General features: G+C 38.6%; 1 protein-coding gene across 1 annotated transcript; it reads left to right on the top strand.

The window, feature by feature from the left end:
• The first annotated feature begins 161 nt into the window (after positions 1 to 161).
• Positions 162 to 20,430, top strand: SF3A1 (splicing factor 3a subunit 1). The gene is made up of 16 exons (XM_063454762.1): positions 162 to 279; positions 2,758 to 2,873; positions 8,564 to 8,765; positions 9,771 to 10,028; positions 11,029 to 11,103; positions 12,331 to 12,481; positions 13,267 to 13,460; positions 13,939 to 14,056; positions 14,304 to 14,489; positions 17,030 to 17,151; positions 17,240 to 17,530; positions 18,322 to 18,532; positions 18,859 to 19,013; positions 19,104 to 19,205; positions 19,700 to 19,771; positions 19,862 to 20,430. The coding sequence occupies exons 1-16, from the start codon at positions 226 to 228 to the stop codon at positions 19,961 to 19,963; spliced, it is 2,409 nt and encodes an 802-aa protein (XP_063310832.1). The 5' UTR covers positions 162 to 225; the 3' UTR covers positions 19,964 to 20,430.
• Positions 20,431 to 20,664: the final 234 nt, after the last annotated feature.

Here is a 20,664-nt window from a genome sequence, read left to right as displayed (position 1 = left end):
GTTTCCCGCGGGTATGCACAGAATTGATTTTATGATTGTTTTGCTTTGCTAAACTTTACGTGCGGAAGTTATCAGGGAATGTAATAAATTATCCTGGCCCCCACAAGTCACATGGTGTGTCCCGCTCTCTAGCCTGCCTCTTCCTGTCTGTGAGAGGGCGTCCATCTTGGTCTGCCGTCGGTTTCCGTTCGTGTTGCTGGCTGCGGGGAGAGCGCTGAGAGAAACATGCCGGCCTTACCGTTACAGCTGATGGCGCCGCAGCCCCCGGATGGAGTCCAGGTGAGTGCTGAGCGGGGAGGGTGTCCCCGGTAATCCTTACAGAGGCCTTCACTGTGTCACTCCAGCACACACACACCGTGCCAGGTTACCGGGCGGCACTCCAGATCGTGCGGACTACATCTCCCATGATGACTTGCAAGCATTATGGCTGTAAGCGCTGCTATATATTGTTGGTGCTGTATAAATAATAAGGGCATGATGGGAGATGTAGTCCACAACATCTGAAGTGTTGCAGGTTGCCCACCCTGTGCACATAGGACACCTGCTGCGTGGGAAACCAACTCTTCCCACTCCTGATAATCTCTGTCCCTACATCATGCTGGTGTGGCTTTAACTTCTCCAGATCAGCTTTGCAATGTTAAGGATAAATCCTTGTAGGCTCTGGTGAAAAGTTTTTAAATGCAGATAAGGATTTTGCAACCTCTGAGCTTCTATAATAGTGTTGGAGATAAGAAGTCCTCCTAGAATTAAACAATTACTCCAACCACCACAACTTGTTCAGTGATTTGAAGTGGTCATGGTGGTAGGTGTCTGAATGTGCGGCATTTCTTTTTTGAAGTAACCCTTTAACGGGCGCTCCACTGCCCAAATAAAATAAATTTATATTAAAAAAAAATCATTGCATAGTAGATACACCTCCCAACAAAAGCACATATGCATTTATTTATGATTTGTTGTATTTTTTATTGGGGGGTGTATCTAAAACAGCTTGTAAACACTGCAGTTCGTTTTTCTGCTGCCTTTGTAAGCCTGTCTAGACTATATGTGACTGTCCAATCACAGACTTCTCAATGCAGCTGAATGAGAAGACCTTCCATGGCAGGTGCTCTGACCTATTGTCTGCTTCTTGATTTAAGCTCAACTGAGCTAACCAAACCAGGAAGTAACAGGACCAGTTATCTGCTTGAAAGCCAGCTGGGAAAACCAGAAAGATGCAATCTTCACACACACCGCATTTCAGCACGCTAATGTGGTTAAATGGTCCAGAGTGTCCTTTTGAGGTGGTTGTAACAGCCTTATTTCTATAAATATATTTAAAGTAATCACTGAACAAGCTTCCCATCCATAAAAAACTAACCCTAAATATGTGTACTGGTGAGGGCTTTGCAATATATAACCATTACATTTACACTTCAGAGTTTTGTGGTTTGTTTGTTTTTCTCCTCTATTGCAAATGGTTCTTGCCAATAAACATGTTTAATATCTCTCCGACCATACTTCTTTCGAAAGGTGGTCCTTATGCAATGCTCAGACACTATGATTGCCTTGACTCTTCCTCATCACTTCTCTAGATACTTAATTTCTCCAACACGTACTAGCTGCATACGTAAGGATAATGATATTGACAATGTTGGTATTACTTGCAATTATCTATTGCCAACATATTCTGGAGTACTTCACAATTATAGAATGGGGGTATTTCACGACTAGTAATTGACATTAAAAAAAATAACATAGACAAGAGGTGAAGAATGCATTGCTCAAAAATAGGGATAAACTAATTATCCATTCTGCCAATTTATTAGAGTAGATATCTGGCATAATCATAATTTCAGCTTAATCAGTATTGGCCTTGTAATTTACTCTTAATTTACTCACTTCTACCAGTTGCCAAATACTGTCCTGCATTTGGACACTAGCTGCAAACCAGTGAAGCGCCTCATCATGACCTCACATTACCCCTTTCTGTGATTCCCAGCATGTGGAGCTCAGATGAAGGCAGGGAGGTGAGACAGTGAATGATTAAGGTAATGTATTTGTCTGGCTGACCGCGCTAGGACGGATAGCAATCATTCTCCTGTCCGTAACAGCACTGTACATGTTGGGATCTCAGTGATCCCAGCATGTACTGGCTTTCTGAGAGTGATTTGATTGTGACTGCTGACAAGAATCAAATGCCTAATTGAAGAAAGTAATCCAGGCACTCCAATGAATTCCAAATATATAGGCAATTTATTAGAACCAGGAGCTACACAGCAACGTTTCAACCCCTTAGGGTCTTTATCTAAAGACCCTAAGGGGTTGAAACGTTGCTGTGTAGTTCCTGGTTCTAATAAATTGCCTATATATTTGGAATTCATTGGAGTGCCTTGATTACTTTCTACAATTTTCAATTTTATGCTTGGTCCTTTTTTTGGTACTGGGACTAGTCCATTGGAGCACCCTGGATTCCTGGATAAAGGGTTGAGTGCACTTTCACCATCTTCTATATATATCTATAAGAATCAAATGCCTATAAGCGCACTGTACATGCCCTGATCTCACTGATCACAACATGTACTGGCTGCCAGAGAGTGATAGGCGTATGATTGCTGTCGGCATGTTCAGTTAATGCCAGGTTTCTATAGAAATTGTTACTTTTTAAGTCCTGTAGATTAAAAAGGAATGTGTTTAAGGATGTACTCATGTCTGTAAAATAATTTTCCCTTTGATTGTGATTTATTTATTTATTTATATTTTTCCCTCATGACTCAAAAGCAAATGGAGGAGGAAAAGAAAGAAGAGGTGGTTCCATCCAAGCCAATTGTGGGAATTATATATCCACCTCCTGAAGTCAGAAATATTGTGGATAAAACTGCAAGCTTCGTGGCCAGGTGAGTGCATTCATGTCGTGGTATGTGTGTATATATATATATATATATATATATATATATATATATATATATATATATATATATATATATATTTTTTTTTTTATTCTCTTTTCATTGTTGAGGCATGATATTTTACAGTATGAGCATAGATAAGTAAAGTTCATGAGGAACATGCAAATGTAACAGTGTAAAACAGGTCATACTTGTGAGATATAAGCGACCTAGCCTCCTTTGATATTTTGAGTTTAGTGCAAGACGCGTATGGGGTATGATTGCTTGGGCGTGGTATTAGACAGTCGTGAGATGTAATAGACACTCCGTCATAGCATACAGAAAAATAATTTGATAAAAAGGAATTACGTACTTTGTCAGCCATCCCAATTTGTATAATGCATTAAAAATGGAAACAAAATGTATAACGTCAAAATGAGTACATGTGTATATAGTTGGTTACCCTTTAAAGATCCTACTATTACATTATGTGTGAGGATTTTACCAGAAAACCTTGGATACACACTTCTTTCACTGCTTCGCAGATCAGTCCAAATTGAGCATGAGGATGCCACACACACATCTTGGGCAAAATTAACAAACGGCTCTGAGATGGTGCCACTGTCATCAATATATTTAAAGGGGCTCTGCCACCTTAAATCTTGTCTTTCTCCTATTGTATCCTCTTCTCTTTCAGAGCATGTTCTTCTTTTTTCTTAATTTCTGATCTATTTCTCTTTAAAACACAAGATTAGTTGGACTACTTTGTTTTATGTATTTTCTGCTTCACAAAGGATGGGGCTTAAGCTCAGCTCAATTTCCTTTGTCGAGCTAGCAAAGGAAGTGGCGCTTGCCTTAAACTCCTTTTTGTCAAGTGTAGGAAAAACACATAAGACACTTTAATTATGTCTAAAAGAAAGCCGCGTGGTAAATGTTTATTTGAACTAATAAGGAACACTATAGTGATAGTACTACAAACGTATTTATGTCACGATCGTTCTAAAAACACATTTTAGGTTCCCAGTCCCCCGTCAGCTAAGTGAAAGTTGGTTTTACGCCTTTCTTTCAGCGCCGTGCCAGTCTGACGCGGCTTGCCCAGCCCACCCTTGGTTGATATCAAACTTGATGATTTCAGCCAATCCAATGATTTACCATAGGAAAGCATTGGAAGGTTTTTGGGGATGCGCGACAAAACACCACGCTGCGCTAATCAGAATCTCCTCATAGAGATGCATTGAATCAATCCATTTCTATGGGGAACAATCAGCGCCTCCATGCAAATCGCAGAGACGCTGAACACCATGTGTAGCACTGATCCAGAAATCGCCTCTAGTGGCAGACTAAGTGACTGCCACTAGAGGTGTTCCTAGACAGCAATGTTAACATTTTCTCAGTGTCCCTATAATATAGGATACTTTATTTCCTCCAACCGATTTCTTCACGATTGGTGTGCTATATAATTGGAAGAAAAATGTGTACAATTTAACTTTGATTCAGTTATTTTTCTTAATGTTTTCATGAGAAAATACTACTGGTTTCTTTTATTTAAATGAAAATTCAACATCCTTTAAGGGGACACTCAACTGCATTTAATTTTGCATCTTTATATTAGTGTTGTATCTTAACCCCTTAAGGACCAAACTTCTGGAATAAAAGGGATTCATGAAATGTCACACATGTCATGTGTCCTTAAGGGGTTAAAGGACCACTATAGGCACCCAGACCACTTCAGCTTAATGAAGTGGTCTTGGTGCCTGGTCCAGCTAGGGTTAACCCTTTTTTATATAAACATAGCAGTTTCAGAGAAACTGCTATGTTTATATTTGGGTTAATCCAGCCTCTAGTGGCTGTCTAATTGACAGCCGCTAGAGGCTCTTGCGTGCTTCTCACTGTGAAAATCACAGTGAGAAGACGCCAGCGTCTATAGGAAAGCATTGTAAATGCTTTCCTATGAGACTGGCTGAATGCACGCGCGGCTCTTGCCGCACATGCACATTCAGCCAAAGAGGAGGAGAGCACCCAGCCCAGCGCTGGAGAAAGAGCTAAGTTTAACCCCTTCCTCTCCATCCAGCCTGGCGGCAGGGGATCCCTGAGGGTGAGTGCACCCTCAGGGCACTATAGTGCCAGGAAAACAAGTGTTTTCCTGGCACTATAGTGGTCCTTTTAAACCAGCTTGCAAAAGCTGCAGTTCTCTTGTCTGAAGTACGTGCGATGGTGAGGTTCCTAGTGCTTGTTATAATCGGATATGACAGCTGGTACTTTCCAAACCAGAGTCTCTTCTATCTGGCAGTAACTAGGAATAGGTTAGGAAAGTCCCAGAAAGGGGAGTATAGAGTCATAATCCAGTAACGTTAGAAGTTTCTTTCTGCGCCTTTTCTGACATATACAAGGAAGCAGCGTCTTCTGGGTGTCCTCAAACTCGTATGGTGGTGAGTCAGTATGGAAAATATGAAGACAGAATATAGTGTAGTATATTCTGTAGGTGGTGAGGTAAAATAAGAAAAATGCCCCTTACAATTTTCTGTAGCTTTTGTTCAGCTCCAGAAATATGCGCCTGGGCGGTATGATCCTCACCTGTGGATATGCCTCTCAGCCTGGTTCCTTGTAGATGGTAGGCCAGGGTCAAGCGTCAGTGTGTCGAGCGTTCACGGGTATTTTGGGTGTAGACACTGACGACAAGGGCCATGTTGTATCTAGAAGATTCAGAAGCAAAAGTTCTCCCATGTAGAAAGTGAGGGAATGTAGAGAGTTTAGCTTGATTGCATTGGTATGTTCTCTGAGCCTTCATGTGCCTGGTTTTATTTCCCAGAAAGAGTATAGAGTCATGGTCCAATAACGTAGAAGCTTCTTTCTGAGCTGTATTTCCTTACATCTTAAAAAAAAAAAAAAAAATTAGTTCTGACATGCCCCAGCACAAAGTAGAAGCCTGTGTTCTCCTAGAGCAGTGGTTCCCAACCCAGTCCTCAAGTACCCCCTGACAGTCCAGGATTTAAGGATTACCAAATTGTCTGTTTTTGGTGAAAAAACAGTTTAGACATAACAGGGTAATACATAAATCCTGGACTGGTAGGGGGTACTTGAGGACAGGGTTGGGAAACCCTGTCCCCAGAGTTTGGGTTCAATCCTTCTCTATGCCAAGACTATATCTCCTAAAGTCATTTTATAAGAATCAGATTAGCTGGGAGATCAGTTACGTGTGTGTGTGTGTGTGTGTGTGTGTGTGTGTGTGTCCGTGTCCCCCCCCAGATCAATACATTATAAATTGCTCTTGCCCGGAGAGACAGGTTTTTGGCTTAACCCAAGGTGTTATTTTGCATTGAAAAAGATAGCGAGTGAATTAAAGCTGGCTGAAATAATAAAAATGACACGTAAAACAAAGGAAAAAACACCTGGGTAAACCATTTAAGAGTTAAACCCTTTAGTGCAAAGAATAACCTTAAATATAACTTAACTTAAAATAGCCCTGATTATGTATATATGTTTTCTTTTTCTATTTTGACTTTAAGATAAGTGCACTCTACAAATCTTGTATACTTATAAAAAATCAACATGAGTAAAGCAATGCACGATGTTGAGTACCTAAACCTGGTTTCTCTAAAATTAATATACACAAAGGAATTTGCTGCTGCGAAGTCCAATAATAGCTATGGACTTATGTACTGCTAACTAACCTGTTAATAACGGGTACAAAATATCATAACTTATAGTTATCGATATAGCACCTAATAGGATGTATTTTGTTAAAATCTTTACAAGTATGAATTCTTGCAGATTGATTTTTAGTGTATTTATAATCGACCCCTTCAATGTGCATAGATATATTGAAGGAATCTCATTCTGATACATTTGATATCCATTACAATTCTTTTGTTCTCGTCTACATGGATATTATACCCATACTCATGGAACAGGACAACACTAATTACATATAATTAATGGAAATACATTTTGTTCTTTATATTTTACTTGAGTACCATACATTTTCAGCTGTTGGTTTACAGCTACTAATTACATTAATCTCGGCTATCTACATTTATCAGCATATCAAGTTGCTATAGAAACTTGTAGCAATGAAAGATAAGGATTATGTTTCTCTACATATAGAAAGTATGTTAAAGGTTAAAACTGCAAGCGAGCAGAGCCCTACCCACAACCCTTTCTCTCATCAACCCATTGGTGAATGAAGATCCAATCAATGATAGAGGCGCTTTATTTAAACCACTGCCTCTTTAGACTCTGTTCCTCTGGAAGAGCCTTAACGGCGAAACGCGCGTCGGACATATACATAGTATAATGCTGGTCTAACTGATATGGGATGTCATGAATTAAAATCATTTTGACCTTACCAGCCATACTCTTTTCATTTATTTACTTTATTTTTTATTTATGTTCACTTTGTGTTGGGATCGCTTTCCACCATACTTATCTAGTCCCATGAGATAGACTCATAGCTCTTTTGCTGTATTTAGACGACTAGGCATTGTACTATGAGAAGGGAGGAGGGACTTGAATTTCTACAATTTTTTTAAGGGGTGCCCTCGAAGGCACAACAGAGTAAGGAACTCTACAACCTGCAGGATTTGTTCACCGCTCTGTTCATCTTTCACATTATATATTTCTCCACCTGGCTAAGATGATATGATACAAATGTAACATTACACATCTCGTTACATACAACTATGTATGGTTTGATCACTAAATCATTTCCCACTTGTATATACTCGTTTTTGTCCTAGGTATTTTTTCACAGATTATTTGTTGCACTTTTTCTTATTCTTTGGACCACTGTATTAGTTTTGATATTTGTTTTGGATAGTTTTCTTCAAACAGATCAATTGGAACATATATTAATTGATCATAATCCTCCTAAGGATTAATCATTTTTTGTAGGATTTTCTTTTCCTTACTTCATAGATATTAACTTTATTCATAAGAGTTTCTAGAATTTCTTTACAAATATATTAAGTGACGTTTTATTTAATATTATTTGGGTTACTCTTTGCACTAAAGGGTTTACCTCCTAAATGGTTTACCCAGGTGTTTTTTTTTCCTTTCTTACAGTTAAATAATTCTGGAGGTTACCCCTACCCCCCTTTTCCATTAGAGTAACCTGACACTTTCTCTCTAGAAGGTCACTCAGTCTGTTGTTGTAATAAAAATGACATGTTTATTCCCCCTTATTAGTAGTAAGATGGCCAGTAATGACAGGTGATCCCTGGCCAATCCGGTACTTCTCATGAGAATCATAGACACAATGGCGCATGCACCTCAATTGCCACAGGATCTTTGCACCAAAACCACTACATTAAGATTCAATTACAATTTCAGCTTCAGTTATAAAATAACAAATTAATGTTTATTGTGAAACACTTGTTTATTTACTTTTAATATATGTTCTTTATCACAGACTACGTGCTATTAGGTTATTTTATCTGTGCATTCTTTAATCACTCCCCATGATTTGAATTATCAACTGTTTGCTTCTTGCTGTTTTCATTATCTGCTATGAAATACTTGAATGTATTGCTGCATTTTGTACATTTTTGGTCTTTCCTATGTCCATTATATAGGTATCTCATCTTATTTTTTCCATTAAATATTACTTTTTTGGTCTGCATTATATGACCAGGTAATTGTACTTGTATAGCAAACTGTTGGATTGAATCCTACACATCTACCACTAATCTCTCATATTGCAGAAATGGTCCAGAGTTTGAAGCCAGGATTAGACAGAATGAAATCAACAATCCCAAGTTTAACTTTTTGAATCCAAATGACCCTTACCATGCCTACTACCGCCACAAGGTCAATGAGTTTAAAGAAGGAAAAGCCCAAGAACCTTCTGCAGCCATTCCTAAAGTAATGCAACAACAACAGTCTGTGCAGCAGCTGCCTCAGAAGGTAAGTAGAAGTGTATTGTCTTCTGACAGGCTTGTAAACATAAAGGGTTTTTTTGTTTTGTTTTTTTACATCTGAAATTCCAGGATATGTTTATTTTTTTTTTTTTTAAACCATCCATAGATCCCTCAACCCCACCTTTAAAAGAACACTATAGTCACCTAAATTACTTTAGCTAAATAAAGCAGTTTTAGTGTATAGATCATTCTCCTGCAATTTCACTGCTTAATTCACTGTCATTTAGGAGTTAAATCACTTTGTTTCTGTTCATGCAGCCCTAGCCACACCTCCCCTGGCCATGATTGACAGAGCCTGCATGAAACAAAAACTGGTTTCACTATCAAACAGATGTAATTTACCTTAAATAATTGTATCTCAATCTCTAAATTGAACTTTAATCACATACAGGAGGCTCTTGCAGGGTCTAGCAAGCTATTAACATAGCAGGGGATAAGAAAATCTTAATTAAACAGAACAATAAAGAAAGCCTAAATAGGGCTCTCTTTACAGGAAGTGTTTATGGAAGGCTGTGCAAGTCACATGCAGGGAGGTGTTACTAGGGTTCATAAACAAAGGGATTTAACTCCTAAATGGCAGAGGATTGAGCAGCGAGGCTGCAGGGGCATGTTCTATACACCAAAACTGCTTCATTAAGCTAAAGTTGTTCAGGTGACTATAGTGTCCCTTTAATGATTTTATACACTTTTGTACTGTGGCAATATTGCAAAACACACTATAGTGAGTACTAATTACATAACACATCCTTATCATCATTTCAATCTAAAGTATTTTCTACACCATATTTGAGTAAACCACTTACAGGGTTTTTCATTAAAGTGAGAATTGTTGGGAAATCAAAGTGGCTGAAATGGAAGCATAGCTGACTGTATATACTTCAGTGACTAACTCTCTTTTTGAGCTATATATCACAGAACCCTTATTGCATAGTGACAGTGTTCTAATTGTTTCCTTGATGTGTATGGTGATGCTCTTTATTGTGTTTGCCAGGTTCAGGCCCAAGTTGTTCAGGAAACCATTATCCCAAAGGAACCACCTCCAGAATTTGAGTTTGTGGCTGATCCACCTTCTATCTCTGCTTTTGACCTGGATGTTGTAAAGCTTACTGCTCAATTTGTGGCTCGTAATGGCCGTCAGTTTCTGACACAGCTGATGCAAAAAGAGCAGAGGAATTACCAGTTTGACTTCCTTCGGCCTCAACACAGCCTCTTCAATTACTTCACAAAGCTTGTGGAACAGTATACAAAGGTATGGCTTAACAAGGTAGAATTAAAACTAATAGGTTTTACTCATCATGTGCTTGTTTTATTTCTCTTTTCTCCAGTAAAATCTCAGGTGCTGCTATATAAGGTTTTGGTAACTTGCTCCATAAACACATGGTATTCTAGATACAGTTTCTGCATCATGTCATTTAGTCTACTAAATGTAACTGATACTTTATGACATAATTTTGCTGCTAGCTGCCAGTAATATAACCTGTGCCAGTCCCAATGAAGGGGGATCTCTCCTCTCTCTTTCTTGTCTCTGTTTATCAGCAGAGGGGTGTGTACAACACCTGTAGACTTGCTGCTGGTCAAACATGCTGTTCTGTTTGACCACTCATTCTGGGTGTAGTGCTGACCTTTAGATGTATATCTGCCTCATACATAATATATTAATTTATTTTCCACTTAAGGGAACACTATTGGTACCTCACCCAGATCACTTCATCTCAATGTGACCTGGGTGCCATGTGCCTAATACTGAAGGGATATGTGGCATCTCTACAGTGTGAACCAGATGGGAGCATTATTAATCAGTATTTAAAATACAGGTCCATGTTCATCACTACGTAGTAGGGATGAGGTCTCCATCCGCAGGCAAAGGTGACTAAGCTTATGAGGCTAAAAAAACTAATAGAGCAAGGTTAGAGATTATATGAGGTTAGGATATTTGAGCCTCCAATGCTTGTCTATATGTTTTTATTCATTTATTTTAAGGGGAAAAATGGCATCTAGGAAATCTTTAGTGTTTAACCCTTTCTCTTCTTAGTCAAACTATTAGGTTGTTCTGAGTATTACTATTGAGTTGGATATATATTTTTATATTTTCTGAGTGCCTTTAGGGGCAGCTGTTGTAAAAGCCATGAGTCACATTCAAGCTGCTATGGGACTGACTGCAATTACAACAAGGTTATTAATAAACATGACTCTGTGCTCTCTAGCTCTGATATCGAATAGCTCAATGTTGGCAATCTTCACTCTTTCAGATCCTGATTCCTCCTAAATCCTTATTTCCCAAGCTGAAGAAAGAGGCTGAACACCCCACAGAGGTTTTAGATCAGGTAATTGTTCTTTTGTTTTCTTATTAAATGTTTGTATCTTTTGGATCCTTTTGAGTTTAACTTTAACTTAAGAAAAAAAAAGAAATTTGTCTCCAGTCTTAAGTTGTGGTTTTCATTAGCTGGGTGCTGGTAGATTGATGGGGATTACAGTCCGAATTAAACATTGTTTACCCATGTTGGATTTATTTTATGTATTTTCTTCATTTTGGTACATACAGCTTCTTCATGGTTAAAGTGGCATAAAATTCTCACAAAGCCTGCTTTTCACTTTATCGGCATGCTTAGCAAATTCCATGGATACTTTTTCAGTAGTTTCATTCATAAAAAGAAGAAAAAACCTGAATGAGACTTCTGCAAATTGGTAGGAGCTGTGTTTGCTACTTACTGTTGAGAGCCTGCAATACATAGTAGGCACTTGCATGACACACAAACACCAAACAAGTACATGTGCAGGTATTCAGAAACTGAGCTGCAACATATTTAACAGGCATTAGGGAAACTAGGGATGGAGTTCCTTACAGAAAAAGCTGTGTGAGTTGCATTGCTATTATGCTGCATGTTCACTGTTTAGTGATCCAGGTTTTAATATTGGCTAGGCCATGAACCACCCATTTACAGTCTGTAGCATGTTTCTCTCCAATGAGAGGAGAGAGAATCTTCATGGTTTTGTGTATAACCTGTAGATGTCATATGAACAAAATAAACAGCCTGGAACACACAGTGGTTACTGTATTAGACAGCCTTGGTGGGTTGTCTTTGGCCATACTGATTTTTACAAGTCATTGACGCTATATTCCATGCGTAGGCAACCTTTGGCACTTCAGATGATGTGGTCTACATTTCCCATAATGCTCTTACAGCCATTAAGGTGGTGAAACTTCTGGGGAGATGTAGTCAACAACATCTGGAATGCTGAAGGTTGAATAGCCATGCAATGGCCTATTCTCCGTAATGAGCGGACTCTGGGTGCTCTAAGTATCATGGCTTTGCACATAAGCAAATGTGCTAGTTATATTTGCACATTTTTGGTTACACATTTGATTACACAGTATAGAAGTAGCTTGCAAACAAGATTAAAATAGTTACTTTTGTTGTGGTTTGTTTAAGGCAAATTTTTATTAACCCTGTGTGCTGGAGTTTGAGCGTCATCGCTTTCTGTAAGAGAGTAAGTAGTTGGTGTTATGTGATCGTTTAATTTGCATGTTTAAAAATTTTATGTTTCTTTAGGTGCGTTACCGTGTTGAGTGGGCAAAATTCCAAGAGAGGGAGAGAAAAAAGGAAGAGGAAGAGAAGGAGCGAGAGCGTGTGGCTTATGCACAAATTGATTGGCATGATTTTGTTGTAGTGGAGACTGTTGACTTTCAACCAAATGAGCAGGGTAAGAAAAGTCCTCAGTGTAAACATAGCCTCTGCCTTCATGGCACTCCTATGCTAAAACCTTAGTTTTGATGTATGTTTTGGTTTTATACAACCAACCACTGGAGGTAGTGATAAAGAGCTATCCTAACTTCCTCACTACGCTCCTCATTGTTGATGAGCCATTCAGGTCTTTTGTCCTTTGTTTAGCTCATTTTGAACTGGGTGGAATCTTTCATCACAGTGGACATGTTTGTTTGTGTTCATGCTGATGAATACTTACAGCCATTCCCAAGAGTAGTGCAAGTTTAAGAGTGGTGCTAAATTAAAAAAAAAAAATTCTATTATGTTTTGATTAAAATGCTATTTAATGGCACTATGTTTCATCAATGCACAACATTTTCTTTTTTACATGGTTCCAGACACATTCTAAATAGTGGGATGCATGTGCAAGATCCCTTATGGTACTGCTTTACTCTGTGCTCACTGGTTAACCTTGCTAATGGTAATTATTAGCTTTATGCTGGCATGTTTCCAGGATCAGACCACATAAACTGAAGATTATAGTTGTTGTTTTTTTAGGATAGCCTCAGAGCAACATGTAAATTAAGGAGATTGCATTTTTTTTTAAAGGTTTGTGGTTAAATAATGCTTTCCTAAACATTATTAACTGTTTGAGATCCTCGAGCAATGGTGCTGATAGCTTCTCATATTCTTTATCCTTAACATGTTTGCTTTGTGATTTTATTTTTCATCTGCTGTGGATATTAATGGCTGTTGTTGTTTTTTTTTGTTTGTTTTCCGTAGGTAATTTCCCACCTCCCACCACCCCAGAGGAGTTAGGGGCTCGTATTCTGATACAAGAGCGTTACGAGAAGTTTGGGGAGAGTGAAGAAGTGGAGATGGAGGTAGAATCAGATGATGAAGAGGAGGTGAAAGACAGTAAGGGTGACGAATCTTCTCAAATGGATCAAGATACCCAGGTTCAAGATATGGATGAGGTGAGATGTTTGTGTAAATTGTTAAATATATATTTTGGTACACTTATTCTAACTGGTTATTTGTAGTTATAATTTGATGTCTTTTTCTTTTTTTTTATCACTTGGTAAAACTTTTCACTGGACAGAAGTGATTTATACTCCTTATTTACCTCTAGCCTTATTTATGAGTAAGTCCATCTCAGAGGATACAATATATGTAAAGTTGTTTGCTTTACTATTTTTAAACCAAAGCCACTAGGGAAAGGTAGATTCTTGTGTGAAGTGTATAGTGTCTGTTCAAATAACAGATGTTAACTGTTTCAAGAACAGTTTAGGGATGGAGACAAACAGTAACAATTTCCTTTAGTCAATTTGGATCCTAACTGATGCTAAGGGGGTTGCTCTATAGCCAACCAATAATAATGTATACAACAAGTTGTTTCTTGGATGGACAGAAATGTTACAGCTACCATTGCTTATTCACTTTTCCTCTCTCTAGGGTTCTGATGATGAAGAATATGCCCAAAGAGCTCCTCTTCCACCTGAAGCTCCCATGCCTCCACCACTGCCACCTACACCAGATCAAGTCATTGTCAGAAAGGATTACGATCCCAAAGGTTGGTAATGAAGTCCAATTCAGTTAGTGAAACCAGCAGAAAGCTGTAATCAGAATTGACTAAAACAGTGGTTATAATGTTGGTATTCATTTTAGCTGTAGAAAGTTAAAATATAAGCTGGTCATTGCATCACTAAATGTCCTGTAATCCTAATATGTATATGCACGCTTCACCCACATTTCTTATAAATGACAGATGAAAATCCTTTTAATTTAATTTTTATTTTATTTTTTTCTTTTCTCCATAGCAAACAAGCCTCAGCCTCCTGCTCCTGCCTCAGATGAGTATCTGGTGTCCCCCATTACCGGAGAAAAGATTCCTGCCAGTAAGATGCAAGAGCATATGCGTATTGGGCTGCTGGATCCTCGCTGGTTGGAGCAGAGGGATCGATCTATCCGTGAAAAGCAAGGAGACGATGAGGTGTACGCTCCAGGTAAGGAGTCATTAATATATATATATATATATATATATATATATATATATATATATATATATATATATATATATATATATATATATATATATTCTCATCTTAGAGCAATCAGAGTAGTAAATCAGGTGTTTAAAACTAAACACCCTCAATTACCTTGTGTATTTTTTTTTTGTACTTTACATCAGAACAGGGGTCAGCAACCTCTATGGCCTTATGAGGCATTTCCCTAGCAATTTTGCAGCACTCAAAAGCCCATTGTAACATCATGGGCATCCTGCCAGAGCATGACCAGCATAAGCATGTTTGCCCAGGATACGCTAGCTGGGGTTGGCGGGGCAAGCTTCCATTTGGCTGTGTGAGGAGTGATTGCAACCAGTTGCTCCTTGTGATGTGCAAAAGCTTAGGCTGTCCACATGATGGCAGACGACCCTGGGTGTGTAGACTTTGCACATTAAGAGAGGGGGATGAGGCTGCATGTGAATATAAACTGCTAGTCCAGAAAAACATCAGGATGGTTGCTGGTAAAGACACAGTATGTGTTAAAGTTAGTGTGTGCATCTGTGAGCGTGCATTATATCAATAAGCATGTGCCAGTGTGTGTCATTCAGCGAGGTTTTGCATGTGTGTCTTAAAAGAATTTGTGCGCAAAACTATTAGTATGTTTAATTTAGAATCTGTCTCCTGCTCTAATTGCCTACTAGAGCAATGTAGTAGCCTCATATGTATAAGTCAATTAACCGAGCAAGAGATATAAACTTCTAAAGTAAAAATAGTTTTTTTTGGGGGGGGGGGGGGGGGGGGGGGGGGGGGGGGGGGGTGTGTGTGTGTGTGTGTGTGTGAGTGTGTGTGCGCGCATGCATGGATGGATGGAGACTGAGTCACAACCAGAGGAGATGTGGCTAGGGCTGCATAAATAGAAACAAGTGATCAAACACCTGAATTGTACAGAATTAAGCACGGGGGCATGATCTATACCAGGCTTTCCCAAACTCCAGCCCTCCAGATGTTGATGAACTACAACTCCCATGATTCTCTGGTTATCTATTTAATTCAGTTGTAGTTCAGCAACATCTAAAGGGACGAAGTTTGGGGAAGCCTGATCTATACACTAACATGGCATCATTCAATTCAATTTGCTTTCCTTCAATCCACACCTAAGGATATACTTAAGTATATGTCCAATTCTCAGGTTGTAAATATGGTATCCATGATGTCTTGCAGTATGATATATGAAATGACACAACTAAAAAAAATTCCAGTAGTGCAGAATTGGCAATGTTAAAAGTGTATATTGTGCTAGATTAAAAAGTAATAAGAGGTACACTCACAAAGAGAGAACTGTTGTATAAAGCTCCAAATTTCAAAGTGTGAGGTGGTACAATGCCTACCTACAGATATATGGTCTCTGAAAATTTCTCATCTGCGTATATGTACATAAAAGAAAAAGGAGAATATATAGTGCTCTCTGTACCATAAAATACTAGGACAAATTGAGGAATTTTACTCAGTTTTTGGATCAGTAAAGCTGCTCACATAGATAAGCGTTGGTGGTCCTTTCACCACAGAGGATCAGATGTAGGTATTGCAGAGTGTATTTCATAGGATGTTCCAGAACCAAATAGACTAAAAAAAGTAAGGAAAGTATAATACAGCAATAATAAAAGTAAGAATAGGTCCAAAACTGCAAAAAGACTTTATTCTAAATAAATGCAGGCAACAATCAGATAACAAAATCCCCAACACATTTCACCTATCACAGGCTTTATCAGTTTGGGAAAAAAAATCCTTTGTGGGTTTAAGGGGTCCCTATCTTCAGTTTTTGCTGCCTAAGGTGACTTTCTTCTGAACCTTTAGCGCATATCCACTCTCCTTTTTACTATGCACATTTTCCCCCGCATGACTGGTATGAGAAGAACAGGAAATTGCTGTAGAATTCTGTATTTTAAGGTCACATAATCAAAATTATGTTTTTAATTCTAGGATTCATCAGTAATGGATTCAATGCGATTTATTTATTTTTAAACTTTTGACAGAACCTAATCAGTTACTTAAATTATGTTACAGGGTGTCATATTTATGTCACCATTGTTTTTTGCCAGTAAAACAAAATGCAGGTAGTGCCCAAGAGTACAAGATAAGAGATTTAAAAGAACTCTAAAAACACCGTAAACAGTCCTTAATATATTCCAACAATAGAAGAATAAAAAATACCAGGTAGCTAGACAGCCTTAAAGTAGTAAAATTCCATCTTCCAATATTTATAAGAGTGAATGTAGCTGTATCAGGCGTGTGCGGTATAATCCCCTACCTAGGATTCTTTATGCGTTTGTCCATAGGGGTATGTGGAAGTATGTGCAGGATGCCAGGTAAAAGTAACAAACTAAAAGGTATAATAGGGTAGCCAAAATACTTTATCAGTGGAATACAGAATAAAATAACATGTTTCACCCTCTTGGGGCTTTATCAAGTGGAAAAACTGTTTTTTGCATGGTACAGTTAAGTTACTTAGTTTTTCAGCTCCAACTTTTTCTTCTTCTTAGGGCTGGATATTGAGAGCAGCTTGAAGCAGTTGGCTGAACGTCGTACCGATATCTTCGGTGTTGAAGAAACAGCCATTGGTAAAAAGATTGGCGAAGAGGAGATCCAGAAGCCTGAAGAAAAGGTATGTTCTTGATCCAGGGTCATAATCTGGGACAAAATAGTACTTTTTATTGTTTGTTTCATCTCCTCATGTTCTCCTTTCACAATAGGTAACATGGGATGGGCACTCTGGCAGCATGGCACGTACCCAGCAAGCAGCGCAAGCCAATATAACCTTGCAGGAGCAAATTGAGGCCATTCACAAGGCTAAGGGACTGGTGCCAGAAGAGGATGGCAAGGACAAGATTGGTCCCAGCAAGCCCAATGAGATGTCTCAACCTCCACCTCCATCTTCTGCATCAACCATGACCAGCTCTGCACCACCTATGAATGTTGCACCTAGGCCACCTCCAGTATCCCACCAACAACAGATGAACACACCAGTTTCTCGACCACCCTCGGTAAGCCTTGTCTAATGTCTTACTTACATGCTTAAAGAAACACCACATTGGACAGGGGAATTAAAATATCTAAGAAGGTTAGCATAGCCTAACTGAAACATTGACAAAAAACAAGTCTTATTTTGATTTTAACCCCTTAAGGACCAAACCTCTGGAATAAAATGGAATCATGACATGTCATATGTCCTTAGGAGGTTAAAGTCCTTGGAGTGCCATTTGTTTGGATGGTGAATAATCAGCTTAACGTTGCACTGGGCATATAAATGTTGAAGTCTATTAGTAGGTAAACACCCAATGAAATTGCGTGTGCATTTGTTTCTAGTCCTTGAGTAGATATGCACCCAATGAAAACGAGTGCCTTTATTTTTCTTTGTTTTTTTTGTTTTTTTCTGCAGCCTTTGGAAGCCTCTCCCTAATTGGAGAATACTCCAATCAGAGGATTCTAATTGAGAAACCTCTGCTGGAGCCGCTCGGGAAAGCATGGAATACATTCTCAAGGGATTGTGCATTTCATGCTTGCCTCTGTTTTTCTAATCCTCTCCGTTAACATTTCAGTAGTGTTTAGTCTAGTTTGGAAACGAGGAACTATCTTTTATAGAAAGGTATCATAGGCTTACAGAGAAGTTGGAAACTAAATCAGAAAAACCTGCTAGAGGTTTGATTTGTATATATATATATATATATATATATAAAATTATATTTTTTAAATGTTTCAGTATTTTACTTGTATTTAAAATTTCCCTGCATTAACGGGTTTCTTGTCGGGGTTTCCTCCCCCCCCCCTTCCATAGATGCCACCTCCTATACGTACCACTATGGTGTCTGCCATGCCAGTGATGCAGAGGCCTCCTATGGCATCTGTGGTGCGCCTTCCACCAGGTTCTGTCTTAACGGCTCCCATGCCACCAATACTACACTCACAAAGGATCAATGTGGTGCCAATGCCACCCAATCCTCCACCCATGATGGCACAGCGTTCTCCACATATGATTGTCCCAGCTGGTGAGTGATATGTTTGCCACTTTAGTTGCTTAAAAAATAAAAAATCTCAATGATTTGCTTTATGAGCAGGAGCATATTATACAAAATGTCTGTCCTATTAAAGGATTCTCCTAATTGTATATGCAAGCTGAAAATATAACCAAATTCTATCTGCAAGCTAATAGAATTGCTGTGCGTGTGTGTGTTTTTTTTTTAACAAATGGTGTTTACCAGAAGTCTGCAGTCACTCTTTTCTTAGAGGGAGAAATCCCACTGACATATGGGTGACTGAAATTGGTTTGGTCTTCAGCATAATAGATAAAGCCAATATTTGTTCTCTCCCCCAGCCTTTGTCCCTGCTCCTCCAGTTGCCCCAGTGCCTGCACCAGCACCTTTGCCCCCATCTCATCCTCCACCCCCACTGGATGATGAGCCAGCAGCAAAGAAAATGAAGAATGAAGACTCATTAATGCCAGAAGAGGAATTCTTGCGCAGGAACAAGGTATGTCTGTCTGTGGCTTTTGTGGTCTAGTTAAAGGAAGAGTGCCTTATGAATGTGCAAAAGGGCTTACTTTGATGTTTGTTTCTACAGGGACCAGTTACAGTCAAAGTCCAAGTTCCTAACATGCAGGACAAAACAGAATGGAAGCTGGGAGGACAGGTCTTGGCATTTACACTGCCATTGTCTGATCAGGTAAGCTCAAATAATAGAACATGTTTAAAAATCTTGTTTATCAGTGTTTTACTTTGTCAAGCAACTGTAACCCGTGTGTTGATAAAGTGGTTAGCAATGCTTTTATTTGGTTTTATTTATTCTTTATGAGCCTGGTTTCTTTATACATATCAACACAATATGCACAAGCGTATTGTGACATGTGACATGTGACCATTACACCAACAGACAATACCACTTACAGGTGACTATGAAATATCTAGTAGGGATTAAATTTCACAAACTGTCTTATTACAGATGTGGCATTCTATCACAGTACCACACTTGATTTCACTGAGCTCTAAGGAGCTACCATTTTTATTTTAAATATAGACTGCAGGGCTAGGTGCTTGATTTAATACTCCTTATGCAATGGGTCTGGTTAAAACACCTGAATACAATACTTTTGTCCATATAATACAAGTGTCATGTCTATTCTTGAATTGTCTAACATCCCTTAACTTTTGCCACTCCAGGTCTCAGTCATAAAGGTTAAGATCCATGAAGCTACTGGAATGCCAGCTGGAAAGCAGAAGCTTCAGTATGATGTAAGAAAGATTTGGAGAATTATTTTTAAACCTGTAAGGCCTGAAATATTTTTGAGATTTTAAATTTTGTTTTGTTTTTTCCTCCTACAGGGGATTTTTATTAAAGATTCAAATTCTCTGGCTTACTACAATATGCAGAATGGAGCCACAATCCACCTGGCTCTGAAGGAGAGAGGAGGCAGGAAGAAGTGAGACTTTGAAGCTTCATTTGAGATCTCCCATAACACCACATGTATCCTGGAGCACATGTTAGAGGCATATGGCCTAACAATGCTTATGGAAAGTAAATATTACATGTGATTATGCAAAAAAAAACTACTGATTCACAAACCATGTAATGTAGTCCTAGAGCCTACTGTTATCATCGAAATGTAGAGCACAACACAGCAAGCATTCTTTAAGCCATGCTTCAATATTTCTCTTTTCATATGGCATTCATTATGCTTTTGATATTCATGTCTCAGACCATATGAATCCGTTTGAGCCTCCAGCAAAAATGTTAATGTGTCCATGTTAAAAAGCCTGTGCCACAAATCTTTGTATACTTACAACCTTGTGGTGTTATTGCCATTACAAGGCATTCAAAGTATAGTGCGATCTGTACCGTAGCTTGTCTGGTCGTGCAGATTATGTTCAATAAAAGTTTCAATTTACGTTCACATTTGTAAAGCCTGTTTGTATGATTATTGGGTGCAGTGTGGGATGCTTGATGTTGCCCTTCTGTGGTAAGGAAATTCATCCATTGCGGTTTGAATTTGTTTTGTAGATTATGCTTTGGTGAGTTTATTTTAAATTTGAGTGTCCTGGGAGATTCAATTTTGTCATCTTTGTATTCTGTTGACTTTATCGTTTGCATTGTAAATAAAAGGGGCAGGACAGCAACTGTATTTTTT

This window comes from Pelobates fuscus, chromosome 5, assembly GCF_036172605.1.
Source record: "Pelobates fuscus isolate aPelFus1 chromosome 5, aPelFus1.pri, whole genome shotgun sequence".
Taxonomy (NCBI): domain Eukaryota; kingdom Metazoa; phylum Chordata; class Amphibia; order Anura; family Pelobatidae; genus Pelobates; species Pelobates fuscus.
The sequence above is the reverse complement of the archived record's forward strand: the minus strand, read 5'-3'. Positions and strand labels throughout refer to the sequence as shown.

What these genes read in the sequence shown, in the direction of transcription:
- SF3A1 (XM_063454762.1), top strand. Translation starts at nt 226, where the DNA reads ATGCCGGCCTTACCGTTACAGCTGATGGCGCCGCAGCCCCCGGATGGA. An exon ending in CCACAGAGGTTTTAGATCAG is followed by an intron (nt 11,104 to 12,330) that starts GTAATTGTTCTT and finishes ATGTTTCTTTAG; the next exon opens with GTGCGTTACCGTGTTGAGTG. An exon ending in AGGTTCAAGATATGGATGAG is followed by an intron (nt 13,461 to 13,938) that starts GTGAGATGTTTG and finishes TCCTCTCTCTAG; the next exon opens with GGTTCTGATGATGAAGAATA.